The 24,360-nt window shown below is 34.5% G+C and overlaps 1 protein-coding gene and 1 long non-coding RNA gene across 5 annotated transcripts in view; one reads left to right on the top strand and one right to left on the bottom strand.

The window, feature by feature from the left end:
* The window catches only part of TMEM232 (transmembrane protein 232), a 218,661-nt gene extending 194,886 nt beyond the window's left edge, over nucleotides 1-23,775 (top strand). For all 4 annotated transcript variants that reach the window (XM_019450519.2, XM_019450517.2, XM_019450520.2 and 1 more), the window contains 2 exons: nucleotides 19,748-19,841; nucleotides 23,136-23,775. In XM_019450519.2, the coding sequence (XP_019306064.2) occupies nucleotides 19,748-19,841; nucleotides 23,136-23,327 (286 nt within the window). In that variant the 3' untranslated portion in view covers nucleotides 23,328-23,775. The remainder of the gene's footprint in view (nucleotides 1-19,747; nucleotides 19,842-23,135) is intronic.
* On the bottom strand, nucleotides 14,828-24,113 carry LOC109267613 (uncharacterized). The gene is made up of 4 exons (XR_002080197.2): nucleotides 23,999-24,113; nucleotides 17,710-17,851; nucleotides 16,611-16,712; nucleotides 14,828-15,149 (listed from the first exon to the last, which is right to left on the bottom strand). It is a non-coding gene; the product is annotated as an uncharacterized LOC109267613 (long non-coding RNA).
* Between the last annotated feature and the right edge of the window lie 247 nt (nucleotides 24,114-24,360).

The raw sequence follows: 24,360 nt of genomic DNA on the forward strand, positions 1-24,360 counted from the left end.
GTAGATGAAAAACAAGACCCATTTATGTCCTGTCTACAAGAGACACATTTCAGACTTAGAGACACATACAGATTCAAAGTAAAGGGATGGAAAAGCATTTGTTATGCAAATGGAAGTGAAAAGGAAGCCTAAACATTTTGTTTATATCAAACAAAATAGACTTTAAAACAAAGACTACAAGAAGAGACAAAGGAGGACATTATATAATCATAAAAGGAACAATTCAACAAGAAGATAAAACAATGTAAATATTTATGCATTCAACATGGGAGCTCCTAAAAACATAAAGCAGCTAATAACAAACATAAAGGAAGTAATCAACTGCAATACAATAATAGGTGACTTTAACACCCCACTTACATCAATGAATAGATCATCTAAACAAAATCAACAAGGGGGCAGTGACTTTGAATGACACATGGGACCAGAGCAATCTATCAGATATATTGAGAATAATCTATCTAAAATAGAATACACATCCTTCTTGAATATATATGCAACACTCTCAAGAACAGATCACATATTAGGCCACAAACTAGTCTCAACAAATTAAAAAAGATCAAAGTCACACTATGCATCTTTTCTGATGATGATGCTATGAAACTAGAAATCAACCACAAGAAAAAATCTGTAAGAACACAGATACATGGATGTTAAAAACCTGCTACTAAAACAATGAATGGGTCAACCAGGAAATAAAAGAAGTAAAAAAATAAATGAAAACACAATGGTTTAAAATCTTTGGGATGCAGCAAAAGCAGTTCTAATAGTGAATTTTATAGCATTACAGGCCTACCTCAAGAAGCAAGAAAAATCTGAAATAAACAACCCAACCATATACCTATAGGAACTAGAAAAAGAATAACAAACAAAATTCAAAGTCAGTAGAAGGAAGGAAATAAGAGTAAAGCAGAAATAAATGAAATAAAACTAAGAAAACAATAGAATAGATCGATGAAACCAGAAGCTGGTTCTTTGGAAAGGTCAACAAAATTGATAAACCTTTAGCCCGAGTCATAAAAGAGAGAGGGACAGAAATAAAATACACAAAATCAGAAATGAAAGAGGAGAAAACATCTGACACCACAGACATACAAAGGATTATAAAAGAATATCTTGAAAAATTATTAACCAACAAATTGGACAACCTAAAAGAAATGGATCATTTCCTAGAAAAATATAACCCCCCAAAATTGATTTAGGAGAAATAGAAAATTTAAAGAGACCAATTACCAGTAATGGGCTTCAATTAGTAACCAAAAACCTCCCACCAAACCAAAGTCCAGGACCAGACAGCTTCAGAGGTAAATTCTAGCAAACATTTATAGAAGAATTAATACCTATTCTTCTCAAACTATTCCAAAAAATAGAAGTCAAAGGAAAGCTTCCAAATCCATTCTATTGGGCCAGCATTATTCATATACCAAAACCAGATAAAGACACTACAAAAAAAGAGGACTACAGGCCAATATATCTGAGATGACTATCGATGCAAAAACCTTAATATTAGTAATCTGAATCCACAGTACAGCAATAATAATAATAATAATAATAATAATAATAATATTTCACCATGATCAAATGGGATTTATTTCTGGGATACAAAGGTGTTTCAATATTTGCAAATCAATGATGTGACACATCATATCAACAAGTGAAAGGATAAAAACCATATGATCATTTCAATAGATGCAGCAGAAAAAGCATTTGACAAAGTACAACATCGATTCATGAAAAAACTTTCAACAAGGTAGGTTTAGAGGGAACATGTCTGAACATAATAAAGGCAATATACTAAAAACGCACAGATAACTCAATGCTGGAAAACTCAATGGAATCACACTCAATGGTGGAAAACTGAGAGCTTTACCCCAAAGGTCAAAAAGAAGACTAGGATGTCCACGCTCACCTCTTTTATACAACAGTGCCAACAGTCCACAGCAAATCAGACAACAAAAAGGAATAAAAGGCATCCAGATTAGTAAGAAAGAAATAAAACTTTCACTATTTGCAGATGACATAACACTATATATAGAAAACCTTAATGATTCCACCAAAAAACTACTAGAACTGATAAATGAATTCAGTAAGGTCACAGGGTACAAAATCAATATATAGAAATGTACTGCATTTCAATACAATAATAATGAAGTATCAGAAAGAGAAATTAAGAAAACAACCACATTTATAATTGCATGAAAATAACAAAATACCTAGGACTAAACTTCACCAAGAAGTTAAAAGAATTGTACTGTGAAAACTATAAAATAGGAGGAAACTGGTCATGAAGTGTTGTTGAACCACTATGTTGTATACCTGAAGTTAATATTACACTGTATGTTAACTAACTGAAATTTAAACAAAAACTTAAACAATGTTTTTAAAATTTAAAGAAATAAATAAATTAAAAAATACACAACTACAAAAAAATAAAGTACTATTATGAAAAAAATGATGAAAGAAAATTGAAGATGACACAAAGAAATGTAAAGACATGGAAAAATAAATATTGTTAAAATTTCCATACTACCAAAACCAATCTAAAGATTTAATGCAATCTCTATCAAAATACCAGGAACATTTTTCACAGAACTGGTACTAAATCCTAAACTTTGTATCAAACCTCAAAAGACCCTGAATGGCCAAAACGAACTTGAAAAGGAAGAATAAAATCCTAAAATTTGTATGACGCCACAAAAGAACCTGATAGCCAAAGCAAACTTGAAAAGGAAGAACAAAACTGGAGGTGTCACAATCCCAGATTCAAGATATACTATGAAGCTGTAGTAATCAAAACAGTATGGTATTGGCACATAGACACAAAGATCAATGGAAGAGAAAAGAGAGCACTCCTCCCGCTCAATATAATAGAAAGCCCAGAAGTAAAGCCACTATTATATGGTCAATTAATCTCTGACAAAAGAGGCAAGAATATGCACTGAGAAAAAGTTTCTTCAACAAATAGTGTTGGTAACACTGGGCCACTTTCTTTCATATACAAAATAAACTTAAAGTAGACTAAAGACTTAAATGTGAGATCTGAAGCCTTAAAAATCTTGGAAAGAGAGCACAGGCAGTAATTTCTCTGACATCAGCCATAGCAACATTTTTATAGATCTATCTCCTGAGGTAAGGGAAATAGAAACAAAAATAAACTATTGGGACTACATCAAAATGAAAAACTTTTGCATAGAAAGGAAACAATCAAAACTAAAAGGCAACCTTCTTAATGGGAGAATATATTTGCAAATGACATTGGATAGAGGGTTAGTATCCAAAATATATAAAGAACTTATAAAACTAACATCAAGAAAACAAATAGTCCAATTAAAAATGGGCAGAAAATATGAACAGACATTCCTCCAAAGAAGACATACATATGGCCAATATCCACATGAAAAGATGCTCAATATCACTCATCAGGGAAATGCAGATCAAAACCACAATGATATATCACCTCACACCTGTCAGAATCAAAAACACAAGAATCAACAAGTGTCAGTGAGCATGTGGAGAAAAAAGAAACCTTGTGCATGGTTTGTGGGAATGCAAACTGGTGCAGCCACTCTGGAAGACAGTATGGAGTTTCCTCAAAAAATTAAAAATAGAACTACAATATATTTCAGTATTCCAATACTGGGTATTTACCCAAAGAATATGAAAACACTAAAAGATACATGTACTGCTATGTTTATAGCAGCATTATTTCCAATAGCCAAGATATGGAAGGATCCCAAATGTCTATCAGTAGGTAAATAAAGAAGGAATAGTGTGTGTATGAATATTATTCAGCCATAAAAAAAAGAATGAAATCTTGCTATTTGCAATGATATGGATGGATCTAGATGATATAATTCTAGGTAAAATAAGTCTGAGAAAGACAAATACCATATGATTTTATTCATGTGGAATTTAAGAAACACAGCAAACAAAGAAAAGAGAGAGACAAACCAAAAAAACACTCTTAACTATAGGGAACAAACTGATGGTTACCAGAGGGGCGGTTAGTGGGGGGAATGGGTGAAATAGGTCAAGGGTATTAAGAGTACACTTACCACAATGAGCACTGAGTAATGTATAGAATTGTTTACATCTGAAATTAACATAACACTATCTGTTAAGTATGCTGTTGGAATACATTTTAGAATAAATTAAAATAAAAACAATATAACAGGAAAAAAGTATACACGACAAATTTCTTCTTAGTACTCGAAAATCTAAAAATTTTTGGGAACAGTTCTTTTGTCATTTTATATTGAAGCAGTGAAATCTAAGGTTGATTTTACTTAAGTTTATTCCTTTCAATATATGTAGAATTTTGCTTTTATCCTTGTAGTTATTTTTTTTCCTGGGTCACTATTTTTTGAACTGGTATAGAAAGTCATTTAAATAAACATACTTAGGTCTGTTTAAACTCTGTAACTCTTCTGTGGTCATACCTTTGAATACTGCTTCTATTTCAAATTTTCTGGGTTTTTAAAAAATTGATAATTCTTGGGTTATATAACATTCCATTTTAGTTATTTCTTCTCTATTTGAACTTTATATTTTCCTCTTATCCTTGGAAATCTTCCTGAATTGGTAGTCCTTAATACTGGTTTATTTTTCATAATGTCTGCTCTGTTTTCTTAAAATGCTTTCCTATGTCTTGGTCTTTTACAATGGCACTTTATCTTTTCATACCATCCTTTATCATCTCACATTTTTTCTAACTTTTCTATTCTTATGACTATCAGTTCCTATTTTACAGATATTATATCTTTGTACTTACTGAGTGGAAAGTAGTTTTCTGTAAGTTCTTCCAGATTTCTACTGTAAATAATTGTTTAAAAATTTATTTTCTTCTGTATATGTGGGATGATGTACATTCTTCTTGACTTTCAGTAAGTTAGAGATTATTTTGGAAGTTTTCTTCTACTTTCCACTTAGCGAAGAGAGGTCTATATAGGACTGGTGTTTGCCAACAGAAAGGATTTACAAATTGTCCTTTGTCCCCTTCTATTTGCATGCTAGTGGATGCCCAAAGTTAGGTGTATAGCTGGATAGCCTGGTTCCCAGTTTCTCTAGTAGGATTTTATCTAATGTGGCTCTGCTGGAATGTGAGGAGATTTTCCATATTCCACCTGGATCTCAGATTGCTGAATAGTGCTATTATCCTCAGTCTGTTTGGAAAACAGAGGCCCTTCCTATCTCTCCAAGTTTCTGCTTACTCCCAGTAGAACTTCATTTGTGGTAAGTAACATTTCTATGATATAATTAATCTCTGACCATCAATTTTCTTCTATTTAATTTTTAAAATTAATTTTTATGGCCTGGAGAAGGTAACTGTATATATAGGGGAGCAGATATGGGGAGGGGCAAAGTAACCACTTAGGTGCTGCAAAAATAGTTACCTGCATTATTGGTTGGTTAAGACCTTGTAAGCAAATACTCATAGAGCAAAGACTTCCTGCTTTCATGTGAGCATTTCCCCCTCTTTCTTTCAGAAGAGTGCTGGTGGGTCCTAGTTTCCATTTTGAAATCCAATTCCTCTATTACTAAATATTGCACATAGTAAATATAGATTCTGGGTTATCTATTTTTTCGATCAGTTCCCAATCAAGAACATATTATAATGGAATAAGAATGTTATTAGAGGGATACTGCAAACATAGCATAGTATATTTTTAAAGTATGAATAATTTCAAGAATTTTTTCCCTAGCTATTATCAATAACAAATTATTTGTAATATATCTCATAATTATGGAAACATGCCAGCATGTCAAGAAATTCTAGAATAAAACAGTGGCAGAATATTAATATTTAGGCATTCTAAGTTGTTTAGCTTCAAGCCTAAAATCTTATACTATTATATTTTCTATCCAGCAACAGTTGAGTCCTTCAGAGTCAGGAAAGAGGAAAAAACATCTCTCATATTTCCCCCTTCACCCACCCCAAATCTGTTGTTGCTATGGCAATTAATTGCTCCTCTGGTAAGACAACTCTGCCAATCTTTCATACTCTGCCACCATTCTGTTTCAATAACTCCTGAAGTGGTCCCACTTCTTTAAGTATTTCTTGTTCAATCTACACAACTGTCAGACTAATCATTTTGAAACACAATTCTGATCATACTATTTTACTACTGAAAAGCTTTCAAAGACTATAAGGGTGTTGTGCTGAATGAAGGCAAAATCTTCATAGAGAACAGATTCAGAGCCCCTAGTTTCCATCTCTATCACTTCCACTTTCCCCCCTTCCTTCCTCTTCTTGAGGACCAGAATGATATATTCCATAGATTGTCTGATGTCTCTGTCTGGCATATAAGAAAAAGCCTATAAGTCCTGATATTTCTGGATTCTTCAAGAAAATGGCTTCACTCCTGTGCTAAGCAGCCCCCTAAAATGGCCTCCATTGATTCCTGTTTCTTGATATCCATGCCCTGGTGTAATCACTTCTGTTATAGTGATGAGAATATGGCAAAAGGGAGAAGATGCCACTTCTAAGGTTGGAATAAAAAAAAAAAAAAAAAAAAACTCACAAAAAAACCAGAGGCTTCTGTCCTGGAGACTCTCACTCAGTCACTCACTGACTGTGAGGGAAATTAACCACCATGTTGCCTTGAGGAGGGGCTTGAGTGGCAAGAAACTGATGTCTCTGACCAATAGCCAGTAAGGACGTGCCAATGGTCATATGAATAAGCTTGAAACTGAATTGTCCCCCAAGGAGCTTGATGCCTGCAACCTCTGCCAACACCTTGGTTTCAGCCCTGAGAGAGACCCTGAGCCAAAGGCCATGTCCAAATTCCTTACCTGGAAAAACTGTGAGATGATTAACCTCCTGCTTTAAAGATGTATGAAAATTGCTAACTGAGGAGTAATTTGTTATGCAGTAATATGTAACTAATGTAATCACACCATGATGAGAGCCATTATTCAACAAGCCCCAACAACCCACCCAGAGCTTCCCATTGCCTTTTTACTATTTTGCTTTTAAACACAAATAATTGAGAACAGGGGCATGAGGAAAACCTGGGGAATGATGGTTATGTTCATTTTCTTGAATATGATGATGTTGCCAAGGGCATATATGTATTATCAAAATGTATGAAATTATATATTTTAAGCATGCATAACTTATTGTCTGCTAATTATACCTCAATAAAACTGTTAAAATGTGAATAGAGATAATAGATTCACCAAATATTTGTAAAAAGACTCTAACATAAGAGACAGGGACCCAAATAAAATGTAAAGTCATTCAGAAAACTGAAACTGTGTAGGACAGAAGTGAAGTTCAAAAAGAAACTATAATTATCTTCTGAGAAATAAATGAAAATTTTCTCATCCATGAAAAGGGGATGCTATAAAAAAGAACAGTACAAGAAAGAATTCTTAGAAATTAAAAACATAATAGTGGAAGCTAAAAATTCAACAGAATGTTTGGATGATAAAAATGAAGAGATCTCTCAGAAAGTAAAATAAAGACACAAAGAAGAGGGAAATGGGAACAAGAAGATAAGAAATGATAGGCACAGTTCCAGAGGTCTAACATTAGAATAAAGGGAATTCCAGGGGGGGAAAAAGAACAAAGACGACTAAGGGAAGTTATTTATCAATGAAAGGCTTTTTGTTGTTTTTTTAATTTGAAGAACTAAAGACAAATTTATACATTTAAGGGGCCCAAATAGTGCTCAAAAAATAAATTTTAAAAGACCTATTGTAAGGCACTTTGTATTATCCATTATATGTAATAAATGACCAAAAAGTGTAGCAACTAAAAACAACACACATTTACCATCTCACAGTTGCACTGAGTCAGGAATCCAGACATAATTTATCTAGGTTCGCTGTTTGAAGGTCTTTTACATGCTGCAATCAAGGTGTTGGCCAAGACTCAGGCCTCATGTGAAGGCAAACCTGGGAAGACTCCACTTGGAAGATGACTCATAAATTATTAGAAGGATTTAATTCCTTGTGTGTTGTTAGACTGAGAATCTAAACATCTTATTGACTGATATCCATAGGCCATTTTTGTTACTTGCCTTGGTAGGCCTCTCTAATATGGGAACTTGAATTACCAATGCATACATGCCAAGAAGGCAAAAAAAGAGTTAGCTAACAAGATAGAAGTCACACCTAATTATTGAAGTGATATCCCATTACATTTTATTAAATTGTATTGGTCAGAAACAAGTCATTGGGTAAGCCCATACATACTGTAGGAGAATTACACAGGGCATGAGTACTAGCAGGTGGGGATTATTAGGATGATTTTGGAAATCTGCCTACCACACACTTCATTGTGAAAATTGAAAAACTAAGGAAAAAGTAAACTTAAAACTTCCTGTGACAGAAACCATTAGCAATCATAAAACATTTCATGTGTTTTTTGTTTTTCCAGAAGACTTCCTTGCAGTTAGATTAGAATAGTGGTTCTCAGTCAGGGGTAATTTTGGCTCCCAGAAGACTCTGGCAACATTCATGGACATTTTTGGTTGTCACAAGTCAGGGGTGTTATTCATTTGGAAACTTGATATGTTGCTAAATGTCCTACAATGCACAGGATAACCCCCCCACAATATAGCAATGTCTAATCTAAATGTCAATAGGTCAGGTTTAGAAACCCTGGATTAGAATATATTTTTTGCTAAGTACTATGAGCTGAAATGACATGACACTTCTGTGGCCAAACAATTAAGATCTAGTATCTCTCCTCGCCAGGGGTATTCCCAGAATGACAGTGATATAGCACACCTAGAAAGCAACCAGTTCCAAATGATGTACAAAGATATTTAAACTCAATAAGTTCAAACCTGAAGTTATCACTTGTTTTCCATGCAGTCTGTATCCCTCAAGGAACTCTGATACACGTACACAGTTAATTTGTACGTACCTTTATTTTCACTAACACTATAGTAACTCCTACTCATTCTTGAGATTGGTTTCAGAGGTGTTCCTAGAGCCATACTTCTGCCTGGGGGGAGATTACATTCTTCCTGCTTTGTGAAAGCATCTACATAAGTTTCTATAAGCTGCCCTTAAAAATATTAACATCCTTTTTAAAATTAACATCATTTTACTGTGTCTTTCAGCCAATCAAATCATAATCCAGTTGTGATAACCACACAAATTAGTGTCTAAAATGAGAATGATAAAATGGCCCAGACTTTAATGGCTAAATTGATTCATAGGATTGTAGAAACACTAAAAAGTAGAGGATAAATCTGCAATTCTAGGATAGCAGGGGACCATCCCTGGCTCACGACTGCAAAATTTTGTTTCTGGAAATGCAAGAAGAATTATTTTTGTGTGACATGTCCATTGGAAATTTTGACTTAGATTGAAAAGATATTAAAATTCAAAAAGCCTTGACTTTGAGTTCCATAGTTTCTCGGTAAGCTGTAGTCAATGTGAAAGTGACACCTGAAACTTTCCGGCAGGTGCTTTATATGGAAACCACCAGATCAATAGTCTGACTGGCAGGGAAAATTACGACTGAAACTATAGTAGCCGATGTCTAAGACAGAGCACATTGGATGGGATCTTTGGGAATGGAACAAGGCCAAGGACCCTGGAGTTTCCCTTCACTGGTGATTCTCATGCCAGGCAGAAATGGGATCATTGTCCAGCCTGAAGATGTCAGAGAGGGGAGACCACAACAATTTTTTAACTCTCACTGAGAGACTGTATTTATAGAATGTTTTTAAATGCAGGAACTACAAAACAGAGCAATTAAATAGGTTTCAGATATTTTTACATAAGGGATAAAGTAATGGTAATAATACTAGTTAAGTTGAGAACAACTTTTTTCTTTATTAGCCTACTTTTACTAGCCTACTTTGGATAGCTTTCTTGTAAATATCTGTGCTTTAAATCTTGTCCCTTATAGGAATCTGTAATCTTGAGGTCCTGTGATTTGGACAATCTAATTATGGTGAAGGAAAATAAAAATGTTTAGATATGATATATTACTTGAACCAATTACCCTTCCTAAATAGAAAATCAACATTAATTTGAGATAAAAATCTTCCATTTATGTGCCCAGAAAGTAATTAATTTTTAACCCCCTTTTAAAAAGATGTATGAAAGATTAAATTTGAATAGATAGGGTTCTGAGTGTGAAAGTTATGGTTAAATATATCTCTAAGGACTTGAAACTTTTAGTTTCCTGAATGTTCCATGGTTCCTAAGGCCACTGAATTGAAATGGAATTGGGAAAGATGCTACTGAAGTATTAATGGACAGTTCTACTTAAGATCTAATTTTGTATGTAATCAAAGTTGTTATTAGCTTAAAATGGACTATTATATCAATAGGATGTTTTATACAAGCCTCATGGTAACCACAAAGCAAAAACTTATAGTAGATACACAAAAGGTAAAGAGAAGTGAATCAAAGCATATCAGTATGGAAAAAACATCAGTTCACAAAGGAAGACAGCAAAAGTGGAAGAAACAAAGGAACTATAAAACAGACCAAAACAACAATAATATGGCATTAATTCATCCTAACCCATTAATAATTACTTTAAATATAAATATACTAAATTTTTGAACGAAAGCTATAGAGTGAATGAATGGATTAAAAAACAAAACAAAACAAGATACTGCCTACATTAGGCTCACTTCAATTCTAAAGACAGGCACAGACTCAAAATAAAGAGATGTAAAAGATATTCCATGCAAACAAAATTTTAAAAAGGTAGCTATCTTATATTGGACAAAATAGACTTTAAGTCAAAAACTGTAACAGGAGAAAGAAGGTCATAACATAATGAAAAAGGGGTCAATTCATCAAGAGGATATAACAGTTGTAAATATGTATGTACCCAACTTTGAGGCAACAAAATATATTAAGCAAATACTAATATATCTGAAGGGAGAAAGAGACAACAATACAATAATAGGAGACTTTAATTTTCCCTTTTCAACAATGTATGGAATATTCGGACAGAAAAATAAAAAGAAAACATTGGACTTAAATTATACTTTAGACCAAATGGACCTAACAGACATTTACATAACATTCCACCTAACAGCATCATATTCTTCTCAAGTGCACATGGAACATTGTCCAGGAGAGATCATGTTAGGCCACAAAACATGTATTTAGCAAACTTAAGAGGACTGGAATCATACCAAGTAGTTTTTCCAACTACAGTGTTATAAAACTATAAAAATCAATAACAGGAGAACAACTGGAAATTCACAAATATGTGAAAATTAAATAACATTCTCCTGAACAACCAATGGATCACAGAAGAAATCAAATGTGAAATCAAAAAAATATCTTGAAACAAATGAAAATGGAAATACAACATAGCAAAACTTATGGGATGCAGCAAAAGCAGTTCTGAGGGAAGTTTATAGTGATAAATACTTACCTTAAGGGAAAAAGAAAGATCTCAAACAACCTAACTTAATACCTCAAGGAACTAAATGATGAACAAAATAAGCTTAAGGTAGCAGAAGTAAAGACCTAACAGATCAAAGAAATAAAGGAAATAATAGAGACCAAAAAATGCTAGAAAAGATTAATGAAACTAAGAGCTGTTTTTCTGAAAAAATAATCAAAATTTACAAGCCTTCATCTAGACCCACCCCCCCCAGAGAGAGAGAAGACTCAAATAAATAATAAAAAGTTATGGCATTGCAACTGATACCACAAAAATATAAAGGATTATAAAAGACTACTACGAACAATGATATTCCAGCAAATTGGATAAACTAGAAAAAATGGATAAATTCCTAGAACCATAAAACCTACCAAGAATTAATCATGAAGAGATAGAAAATCTGAACAGACAATAACAAGTTGATTAAATCAGCAGTCAAAAAAAAAAAAAAAAAAAAACCTCTCAACAAAGAAAATCCCAGACCAAATGATTTCACTGGTTTGGCTAATTCTACCAAACATTTAAAGAAGAATTAACATTAGTCCTTTTAAAACTCTTTTAAAAAAACTAAGGATGAGAGAACACTCTCAAACTCACTTTATGATGCCAGCAGTACCGTGATAACAAAGTCTGATAAGGATACTACAAGAAAAGAAAAGTACAGGTCATTTATCCTAATGAATATAGATGCAAAAATTCTCAACAACAGACCAGCAAACCAAATTCAATAGCACATTAAAAGGACCATACATCATGATCAAGCAAGATTTATCCCTGGATGCAGGAATGTTTCAACATGTGTAAATCAATAAGTGTGATATAACACATTAATAGAATAAAAGATAAAAATCATATGATCATCTCAATAGATGCAGAAAAGCATTTGACAAATTTCCCATTTTTACTTCATGATAAAAATCCTCAATCAATTGGGTATAGGAGGAACATACCTCACAACATAATAAAGCCTATAAATAACAAGCACACAGCTAACATTGTACTCAATGGTGAAAGCATACTACTAGAAGTCCTAGACAGAGCTGTGAAGCAAGAAAAAGAAATCAAAGACATCCCAAGTCAGAAAGGAAGTACTTAAACGGTCTCTGTTTTGCAGATGACATAATTTTATATGCAGGAAAACAAAAAGGATCCATGAAAAACTATTAGACTAATAAATGAATTCAGTAAAGTTGCAGGATACAAAATCAATATACTAAATCAGTTGCTTTTCTGTATACTGACAATGAACTATCTAAAAATAAACTCTTTTACAAAGCATCAAAAACAATAAAATACTTAGGAATAAATTTAATCAAAGAGGTGAAAGTTCTGTACACTGACAACTTTAAGGCATTGATGAAAAAAAACTGAAGAAGATACAAGTCAATAGGAAGATACTCCACGCTTATATATTGGAAGATTTTAACACTGTTAAAATGTGCATACTATCCAAAGCAATATATAGATTCAGTGTAATCCCTATCAAAATGTCAATGGAGTTTTTCACAGAAGTAGAAGAAAAACAAATCCTAAAATTTGTATGAAATTACAAAGGACTTCCATTAGGCAAAGCAATCCTGAGAGAAAAGTTAGAGGCATTACACTTCTCAATTTCAAACTATAGTACAAAGTTATAGTTATCAAAAAAGGTATGGTGCTGGCATAAAATCAGAAACATAGACCAATGGAACAGAATGAAAAGCCCGGAAACAAACCCATGCATATACTGTGAACTATTATTTGATAAGGCAGCCAAGAAAATTCAATGGAAAACAGTTTCTTCAGTAACGAGTGGTGGGAAACTTGGGTATTCATATACAAAAGAATCTATTCATATCCCTCTCCTATGCCACTCACGGAATTAATTTGAAATGGATTAAAGACTTAAATATAAGAACTGGAACTGTTAAACTCCTAGAAGAAAACATAAGAAAAAATAACCTCGACATTGGTCTTGGCAACAATTTTTTGGATCTGACCTGAGAAGCAAAGGGAACAAAAGTGAAAATAAGCAAGTGGAACCTATATCAAATTAAAAAGCTTCTGCACAGAAAAAGAAAAAACAAATCAAACCATGAAATGGTAACCTATAGAATGGGAGGAAATATCTCCAGAACATCTATGTAGAAAAGAATTTAATATATAAAATAAATAAGGAACTTCTACAACTCAGTAGCAAAACGCCCCAAATAATCCAATAATAAAATGGGCAAAAGACCTGAATAGACATTTTTCCAAAGAAGACAAATGGCCAACAGGTACAAAAAAAAAGGTGCTTATTATCACTAATCAAATCAAAACCACAATGGGATATTACCTCATACTTGTTAGGATGTTATCAAAAAGATAAAAGATAAAAGATAACAAGTGTTGACAAGAATGTGGAGAAAAGGGAATCCTTGCACACTCTTGATGGGAATGTACAATGGGTACAGCTGTTACGGAAAATAGTATGGAGGTCCTCAAAAATTTAAAATAGAACTGCAGTGTGATCCAGCAATTCCACTTCTGGGTATATATCCAAAGGAAACAAAATCACTATCTCAAAAAGATATCTGTGCCCCCACATTCATTGCAGCATTGTTTACAACAGCCAAGACATGGAAACAACCTAAGTATGCACTGACAGATAAATAGATAAAGAATTGTGGTATATATGCATGATGGAATATTATCTAGCCATAAAAGGAGAAGAAAATTCTGCCATTTGTGACAGCATGGATTGGCCTTGAGGGCATTATGTAAGTGAAATATGAAATAAGCCCAACAGAGAAAAGCAAATACTGTATCATCTCACTTACATGTGGACTCTAAAAAAGCAGAACTCATAGAAACAGAGTAGACTGGTATTTGCCAGGGGTTGGAGGAAGGGGGAAATGGGGAGACCTTTATCAAAGGGTACAAACTTGTAGTTGTAAGAGGACTAAGTTCTGAAGATCTAATACATAGCATGGTAACGTTGTTAACGTAGTTAGCAATACTGTGTTATATACTTGAATAGTGCTAAGAGAGTAGATCTTAAATGTTCTCATCACATACAAAAGTGCTAGTTATGTGAAATGACAGAGGTGCTAACTAATTTTGTGGTAGTCATTTTGTAATATATACCTGTATTAAATCATCATGTTGTACACCTTAAATTGACACAGTGTTATATATCAATTATATCTCAATAAAGCTGAAATAAAAAGAAGAAACTGCAGTAGAACTGAGGAAGTCTTTGAGGAAATAAGTTGGTTAAGGAGAGTATTCTAGTAGCCAAATAATGAAAATTTAAGCTTCCCAAAAGGGAAAAAGAAGTATACAACTGATTGGAACAAGTTTGGAATCAGTGAAAAGTGATACATCCACAATGTTTTTGAGGATCATAAATCTATGATGAACATCAAAAAGGAAAATAAAGTATACTAGAAAAAATGCCAGCCAATGAGTCTGGGTGCCCAGTTTCTCTCCAATCAACCAATCAATCAATCAGTGTGTGATAAAGGGGTAAGTCATTGAATTGCTAAACAAGGAGGTAGTTCTGTGGGTTGTTTAAAAATATAGTTTCTTTCCCTCATTGGGCAATTCCAAAGGTTATTTTAGTCTGCGTGAGATAAAAGCAACCTTTTACCTGCTAAGTTGATGCTTCAACACTGAATCATAGGTCAGAGTGTGAAATGCAGGATTAAAGAGGCCTGAGACATGGGCATGCCACATGTTTCTGGGGAATACCTCCTGTATGATGGGATGTTCACTCCGTACTTGTACATCCTCAGAAAATCTTGGGAACCTGAAAAACCACAATTCTGTTTAAAAAACTGTGTTATCCCTTATTTTTTGTTTTGGTCTATTTTGGCAAATATCTCTGAACATTTCCCATCTTTGACATATTAAAAAAACTGAACATGTCCTAAATGTGTCTTTTACTCAATCCATAAACATCCTAGTGGGACAACCATGCATAATTAATTCAGGAAACTTTCTCTTACCTCCTACCTCTGTACTCCACAAAACCCTATTTTATTATTTTATAGAAGTTTTTTTTTTTCCAGTTTACTGTAGATTTCTGTTTACATGTCTGCAACCCATCTGAACTTCGAATTTCTACAGCATGGTATGCAAGTTTAAAAAAAAAATGTTTTTTCTTCCAGTCCTTACAATAACTTGCCTCTCACAATAAATGTGGAACATATGAATGAATGAGTGAATAAATGAGTCACCTACTCTTCCCTTAAGTGTATTTTAGGTTCCATCCTTCTGAGTCCAAGTACTTCTCATATGAGTCCTTTGTTTCCTTCATCCCTGTCTGTGCTTCTGCTTTGTTACTTGTAGTGGGTTGAATTGTGTCCTCCAAAAGATATATCCAAGTTTTAAGACTCCATACTTGTCAATGTGACTTTATTTGGGTAAATAAGATAAAGATCCCGTACTAAAGATAAAGATGAGGTCATCTTGAATTAGGATGTGTCAAAAATTGCACTGGAAATTAAACAAAGAAGACTTTATTCAAGTCTTGCAATATAGAAGAGAGATTGAATTAGACTCCCTTGAAACAAAAGACAGGAGGATTTTTAGTGCTGAAGTGAGGTAGTGGAAAAGTACTGGAGGATGTTAGAGGAGCGGGGATGGGGAGGTGGGGGGGCAATGTGATGGGGTCATCTGTGCTTGCTAATTGTCAATTTCTAGGTTAAGCTCCTACCCTACCACAGATACTGGAGGACAGGGGCACTATCTTTCTTGATTGATTGTATTTTAAAGGGATGGTCAGGGGCCCAGGGTCAGGAAGAAGCCTTGTCTAAGGTTTAGTCAAGCTGAGGGGAAAGTTAAGGCTGTCTTGGTCATGTGGGCCTTACATCCGGTGACAATGTCCTTGTGTTCTTATGAATGAGAGATGGAAAATAGAAGACACTCAGAAACACAGAGAAGGTCACACGAAGATGGAGAAAAATGGGAGTGTTGTGTCTATAAACCAAGGAATGCTAAGGATTTCTCACAGCCATTGGAGGCTAAGAGTGGCATGCAATATGTTTTCCCCAGAGCCTCCAGAGGAACCCAACTTAACAACACGATTAAGATCTTTTGGACTCAAGGACTCGGAGAGAATGGATTTCTGTTTTTTTAAGCTGATCAATTTGTGGTAATTTGTTATGGCAGACCTAGGATTGTCATACAAGAAATTTATGGAAAGGTTTCTCTCCAATTCCCATTTAACTCCAAAAAGTCAAAATTGTACATCTCATTCATGACGTACCTTAAATGTTTTGTTCCTGCATCCTTTTTTTCTTTTCTTTTTTTCCTCTTTTTGGTACCAGCCAAAAGCCATGGCTTCCTCCTCTGAATTCTTTTGATAATGCTGATGATAAGGGTAAAAAAGCTGGAACTTGTTTAGTATATGCTCCATCAAACATGCTTTATGTCTTATCCTTCTTAATCCTCATAAAGATATAACAAGGTAGGTACCATTATTTTTTTATATTAAAAATGAAGACACTGAGGAACATAAGGATTAAATAGTACTAAGTAGCAGAATGAAAATTTGCTTTGAGATCTGACTGCAGAGCCCTGTGCTTAACCATTTTACTGTATTTTTCAGTTTATATAATTGAATGTTTATCTTTCTTATGTCTCATGTTGTCTCCTATTATAGTTATCTACTCATTTTTCTTTTTTAGTATAAACTATTCAGCTGAGATAACTAAAAATCACAGATGCCCAAGCATATCCATTTAATCTTCCCATTTTAAAGGTTTTCTAATATTATTTATATTGTGATGCATTTCTTTCAACTTTTATGATTCAAGAAGTAATTGAGGAAACTTGCTTGAATACTTTTAACCTTTAATAATTTTTTAATGTTTAATTTTGAGAGAGAGAGAGAGACAGAGTGTGAGCAGGGGAGGGGCAGAGAGAGAGGCAGACACAGAATCTGAAGCAGGTTCCAGGCTCTGAGCTTTCAGCACAGAGCCCGATGCAGGGCTTGAACTCATGAACCACGAGATCATGACCTGAGTTGAAGTCAGACACTTAACTGACTGAGCCACCCAGGCACCCCAACCTTTAAATAATTTAAAAGTTCTGTCTTATTTATCTTTTCACAGCATTTAGCACAATTCTTTGAATATCAGAAATGCCCAAATTTTACTGAACGAATACAGTTAACCCAAGGATCTGCCCCTATATGTCCCCAAATTCCTCAGCATTCTAGGATCATATTTTCCTTTAATATTTTAATAGAATGGCTCAAGCCCCTATTGGACATGTGGTGGGAAGCCCATTGCTCTTCTGCCCCATAATACTTCTGAGTCTTGCAAGTTGGGGGAGGAGTCCATATATGTTCTCTGCTCACCTACCACTTGAGTTGTTTTCCTTTGAACTCCTGCTATCAGTTTCATTCTGTGACTTGTCTCCTGGGATTGCAATCCTCTTGCTGTCCTGGGTACTGTTCCACTGACGTAAGAGTGCTATCTGGGAGACGCTTACTGATGGCTTGGACTGTAAAGGGGATTAAAGCATATCCCAGCTTTAATTTATTCATTCAAGAATTCACCAAACATACTAGCATTCATTGAGTGTCTGGTGGCACTGTGCTGGGCACTGGTGAGACCAATAAAAAACAAATGAAGTCCTCACATTCATGTTGCCCATACTCTACTCAGGAAAACAAAACTCAGTCAGGCACACAAATGAATGTAAAATTACAGTGGAGGTAAGTATGATGAAGGAAAGGCCCCTGATGGACTGAGGGCTATGGTAGTGGGCTTGCACAGAGAGTGGAAGGGTAAGTGTACATTAGCCAGCCCTGTGGCAGAGAGCAGCAGGGGAGAAAGGCACTGGAGAAAGGGTGACAGCACATGGAAACCATAGTAAGGGGGGGCAGGATACACTGCAGCAACTACAAAAAAGTCCATGTGCTAGAAACGTACAGATGCAGGACAAGAAGAGAAGTGAGTCTGGAAAAAACATGCAAAGCCACTTTGCCAAGTGCACAGTCTACTGCAGGCTTTCTTGACAATAAATGTGATCTAAATCCTAAAGTTAAGTGGGAGTTATTAAACACTTTGAAGTAGGGAATTGACATGATTCCCTTTGTATTTTGAAAAAAGTTCTGGCTACTGTATACAGATGAGACTAAAAAGGGTGAGGCGTGGTGGATGCAGGGATTCGAAAAAGGAAGTGTTGGTCCAGGTGAAAGGTGATGGTTCAGACCAAGGAAATGATGGTGGAAATGTAGATAAATGGAAAGATTTCAGAAGCATTTAGTGCCGGCATAAAGCAAGAGGACCTAGTGATATGAGGGAAACATAGGATGTCAAATGTACAAAGCTCACTAAAATTTGCTGGATAGACAGAAAATTGCAAAAATTACACTAGACATTGCTGTCTTAAAAAGTGATCAGACTTTTCTAAATATGGAAAATTTTCATGGGCTATGTCTCTCCTTAGCTTCTTGCCTAAGAGCTTTTCCTTAAACCCACTTTCTCTCCTCTAAAACCATATTCTTTATAACCATTTTGTTGCTTTACGTATTTCTGGATTCACAACCATTTCTTCATAATAATTTTAACATAATGCAACTATTATGTGGACAATTTAACACTAAGTCTCCACTAGTTTAGAGCCTAGGTTTGCACTGCCAACACTTCTATTGAACTGTTTGTAAACTGTTTGCCATAGTTTCACCCTTAGTACTACAAAGACCTTGGAGAAGTACTGAAATTACAGCATTTTTTTTTCTTTTTTTAGTATATCTTAGATCAAATTCTTAGGCTTAGACTTTCACCAGACCTTCCAGGGTCATGGGGTTATGTATGGCTATGGGAACTTTAATCTCCCCATTGGACAAAATTTATTTCATGCTTCCTTAAACCTTTCATTTCCTATCATCTCCTGTGCTACTGACTATACCTCCTAGGAGAAGATAACTTTTTTAAAAAATTTATTTTGGGGGGGGGGGGAGAGAGAGATTGAGAGAGAGAGAGAGAGAATGCAAGCATGAGCTGGGAAGGGGCAGAGAGAGAGAGAGAGGGGGAAAGAGAGAATCCCAAGCAGGCTCCACACTGTGTGGGGTTTGAACTCATGAACTATGAAATTGTGACCTTAGCCAAAGCCAAAAGTATGAATGAGTACCCAAGCATCCCAAAGATTACCTTTTTATTATTTTCTAGTTCTGATACTATATATCATTCCCTACCTTCTAAAATGTCAGTTTAGGTAACCCAACATTATTTATAGAAACTAAAAGCTATAGATAGTAGTCTACAAAGAATAAGTACTTGATGTTAACAATGTAGAGTCAAAATGCTGTGTAATGAATTATGACTTGAAAATCCATATATTCCTGGAAGGAGAACTATCTATACCTAATATTGTTCTTGTGCTCTTTTGAAGGGAACATCCTTCTTTATCAGAACTTCCCATGTTTTCTTATCCGGATTTCTTCACCAGAGCTGATGAAGAATTGGCAAGAATCATTGACCATCATGTAAGATTGACTTCCTTAAACTAGCAGCAAAACCTCTGTTCTTTAAATGCACTTTGAATTAGAAACTGCAGTTCTGAGACTAAAACATTAACACATCAAACTTAGAAATGAAGCCATGATTAGGCATTGCCAAACTTAATTATATCTTACTGTGCTGTATATATACTTCAGTGCCTTTATTGTGTTACAGAAAATTTGGCTTTCTGTCATTTGTAAAATACTAGCCTTATCATGCTTCCTGAATTTAGTACTGATTTCTTGTGACAAGGATCTGGTATTGAACACTGAACACTGATTTCTTTTATAATGTGGTTTTAGTAATGGAACAAAAATCTTTTGACTCAATTTTTGATGATCATTCTTTACCCCTGAAATATTAGACTTTAATCACTTTGTTCTTGGTATGAGTTAAACAGTGGCAATTCAAGGCCATTCACTTAAGACACCTTAATCCACTCAGCTATATTTAGTTCATGATTTATGAAATAATTTTGTAACTTTTTAAGAGTAGAGTTGGAGTAGAAGAGAAAATACTTATTTTCTCTTTTTCTTTGAATACAGTATGGACTCAATAGCATATAGAATATGTTTAATTAATTGTATCATCCTTTTATTCACTAATGAAGTTTCTGCGAAACCAATATATTATATATACAGAACATTATACAAATTTTGTAATGGCTTATAAATTGCAGCATCTGTATTTCACTATTCACTTCAACTAAATGATCTAGGATAGATGATAAGGGATAGCAAATAGCCAATGTGTATATACACGTATATGTAGTGTAGATTTAATAACAGAACAAAAACTTTTGACTGAATTTTCAGTGACAGTTTTTTAGCCTTGAAAGATTGATAAGACTTGAATCATTTTGTAATTAAACACATCTGCCTAGGGCTAGTTCAAGAGACAGAGGACATCCTTTTGAATGGTAGAGAGGAGGCAGGTAGTAGCACCTAAAAACCTTCATCTTTTTCTCTTTCCAAGGATGTAAGCATTATCTAAGAAATTGCTGCCACGGATCTGTTTATAGTGTATTTGCGGAAGTGTAAAGGAATTCTTTCTCAAAATAAGTTTGACAGTTAATAGAACCCAACTTGTTTGATAGGTGGCTAGCCTAATCCAATAGTCTGCAGTATTGATTGGAGAAGGTTATGGAAGTTTCTCCTGGTAGCACATTTCAAAAAATATTCGTGTATATATCATTTCCTTTCAGATAGCTATAGCAGTAGTGCTCTATACTTATATTTGCTTTTACATTAGTTAATGTGATCTTCACAACAAGCCTGTAAAACATTTATAAAAAAGAAGAATGGTAGTTTACAATGCAGTTATTTGCCTAAGGTTTTGAAGATAGTAAATGACTAACGTTTTTTGAGTCTACACACAAAACCAGATTTCCAGACTTCAAATCCACTTTTCTTCTCTGGTTTTCATAGTTGCTTAATTTCTTGGTTTATAATTCCTAACCTTAACAGGGTGGAAAGGTGGAATCTGTGGTATTGACAAGAAACAAAAACCTACAAGTTTAGTTGTCCCATTAAGTCAGTTGAATACTATTAAGTGGCCATATTAAGCAAATAATAAGGCAGATACCTCTAATTATTCAGCATATATTAAGGTGCCATGTACACTGCTGGTATTCTATACTATGGTGATTAAAATCCTGACTGAGTGGGTTAAATAAAGCAGTAAATAGTGCTTCCATTTCCCATCCACTTCAACCATATCTGCATCCTCCTTCTTGCTGCCACAATCGATAACAGTATCAGATAAAGTAAAGACAAGACAATGGTTTATCCAAATTGAATTTGTCATGGTCAAGAGAGACAGAATGGGGAAGAAAAGTTTACTTTTTTTCCTGGGAATACCAGGAAGAAAGATCATAATGTGGTGAATTCCAGCCATGCCAAGTTCTAACAAGAGAGTGAGCTAAGAGAGAGGTAGAGCTGCCTCCTGGACATTAGCAATATGATACCCCATTACCACTTTTATACATGCTGTTTGGGAAACCAAAGGGTTATATTTTGCTGAGAGTTCTTAAGAATTAATCCTCTGTTGATTTTTCACAATGTAAAGATGAAGGTCAGGAAGTACATTGAAATCTCTCATATAAGGTAGATTAGTTGCCCTTGTTTATGGATACTGTCATTATTACATCAACTACCACTTTTATGCTACATCATAAATTTGGTAGTTTTGTCAAACAATATTATTATTTAGTTTGTTATATGACAAAAATTATATGTCACAGACGGGTATCATAGTTATCAAAGTAACATGTGTATTTCCTATGTCTTAAAATTTAACTTGGGGTAAGAAAAATGAGTATTTTATTATGCTTTTTCATTTAATATTTACTCTGAATGTATTGACATTAAAAAAATGTATTGTCTTTGGAAAGCTGAGTTTTTTTTTTTTAACTCTGTGGTTTAGTCCTGATTATTAATATCTATATATTTCAAATAATAGTTATAATTCACAGCACTAGTTATAGAGTAATTTATAAGTTAATTGATAGGTGCTTAAGCATAGTCTGATTGTTTGTGAGTATGGACAGACTGAGGGTGACAAAATGAGCAAGGGTAGGAAGTGTCTAGGAACTTCCAACATTTCATGCTAAGGGCCTTTGTGCCCTGAACTTTTTACCCGGAGAGATTACCACCTCTTTCACTATTTCCTTCATTAAAGATAGTAGAAGGGGAAAAGGGTCCTCATGATGATGTCTGGTTGATTTGAGGTCCTTACTTCTAACTACCGATTCCTAGAATTTTGCCTCCAGATGATGCTGTTATTATTGTCACGATTAACATGCTCAATTGAAGTGAATCCTTTAGAAGTCTTTGTATTTGCTGCAGAATCAGCATTTGTCTGCCCATCAATTTTATTTTCTACTTCATATGTAATAGTATTATAATTTTTATCTTTCACATTAATTTGGCTTTTCTTCTTGTTTTGCTTTGGCTTGATTTTTTATTTTCTGATTCCATGCTATCATGTAAATATCCATATTGATGAAAAACTGAAATTCCTTTGTAATATAAAAATGTAAACCTTATTTTCTCTTTTTTCTCTCTTTTTTTGGGGGGAGGGGAGGGGAGAAGAATTGTATACTTACTAATAGATGGCTTATATATTTTTCCAGTTACGGTAGGGTTTAAGTTCCTCAAGAATATCTGTGAGAAAAACTGAGAAGATAATTGGATAATAGAATCTGCATCTTAAGAAGCTAAAGTGATCTATTTTTTCATGGAAATTCATATGTAAATGACACTTTCTCTCTGTGACAGTGGCACGAAGAGCTAAAGATCCGACAGAAAGAAGATGCAATATGTGAGGCCCAAGAACGTAAAGACAAAGAGTTAGAGGAAAAAAATCACTTCAGGGAAATTATGAAGAGAAGAGAAGAGAAACTACACAAGCAAACCAAACCCTACGAGCTTCCTCCTAGGACTGAAGTAATTTCATTAGAAATAAAATGACCCCCCCACCCCCGCCCCAAATTGAAGTCCATAATGCCAGAAACTCATTGCATGAAAGAGACCAAGATAGCTAGATATTAGGAAAAATTTCTTCTAATTAATTGGAAGCCATTTCTTAGGAGTTGTTATCCTGGTGCAGACTCTTTAATAGTTCTATCTTAGTCCTAAATTAGCAGCTCTTAATCACAGTTGAGTGAAGTGATTTTACTAGTTAAACTTTTTCAAGAACACGGCTAGAGCTTTTCCTAATTGACTTTTTTCTTGTGATCATATAGCATATTTAATCAATGATTCTCAGAGTACTGATTTTTCATCGGACAGTTAGATGGAAATGAATTACAAATTATTAGTCACATTTAAGGATTATTTCTTGAAAACAGAATGAGCACCAACTGATACCCCTATATTACTTATTATACAAATAAAAGAAGTAAGGCACTTGCTTGGATTTGTATTTCATAGTCAATCAACACCACATCAAACTATATGTCAGAAACTTGAAATTGAAATACTATAGTAGATATACAAATATCTGGAGGGGCCAGATATCTCAGAATGATTTGGTCTTTAGCACATACCAAAGGAGACCCCTGATTGACAGTGGTTTTACTTTGCAAGATGAGTTTATGAGGATGGATGTGGATGGTCCTGGAAGGCACAGCAACACTTACCAGAGGGATTCATCCAGTTAGAAGTCATTTTTTAAAAGGCACTTCACTTCCTCTGAAGCTCTCAATCTATGGGTAAGAGTATTGGGTTGGGATTCCTGTGATGGCTTACATTCCTTTTCTGAAAAATATAGATAATAATCACACCTCAATTTCACACAGCTGACTTGCTGATACTCAAGAGACAGTTAGCTTATCAGGGATATTAAACTCAAATGCCTACCAGCTCCAGAAGGTAACAGAAATCAGTGAAAGGGGCTATGGAATACCTACGCTATATAAAGAAAGTTCCTAGCACTCGGCTACACTCTGCAATGTATGGTCAGTAATACAGGATCATACAGTCTTTCCAGAAGAAGTTCTGA

Source organism: Panthera pardus, unplaced genomic scaffold (assembly GCF_024362965.1).
Source record: "Panthera pardus isolate Hobbes unplaced genomic scaffold, ASM2436296v1 HiC_scaffold_2, whole genome shotgun sequence".
NCBI lineage: Eukaryota > Metazoa > Chordata > Mammalia > Carnivora > Felidae > Panthera > Panthera pardus.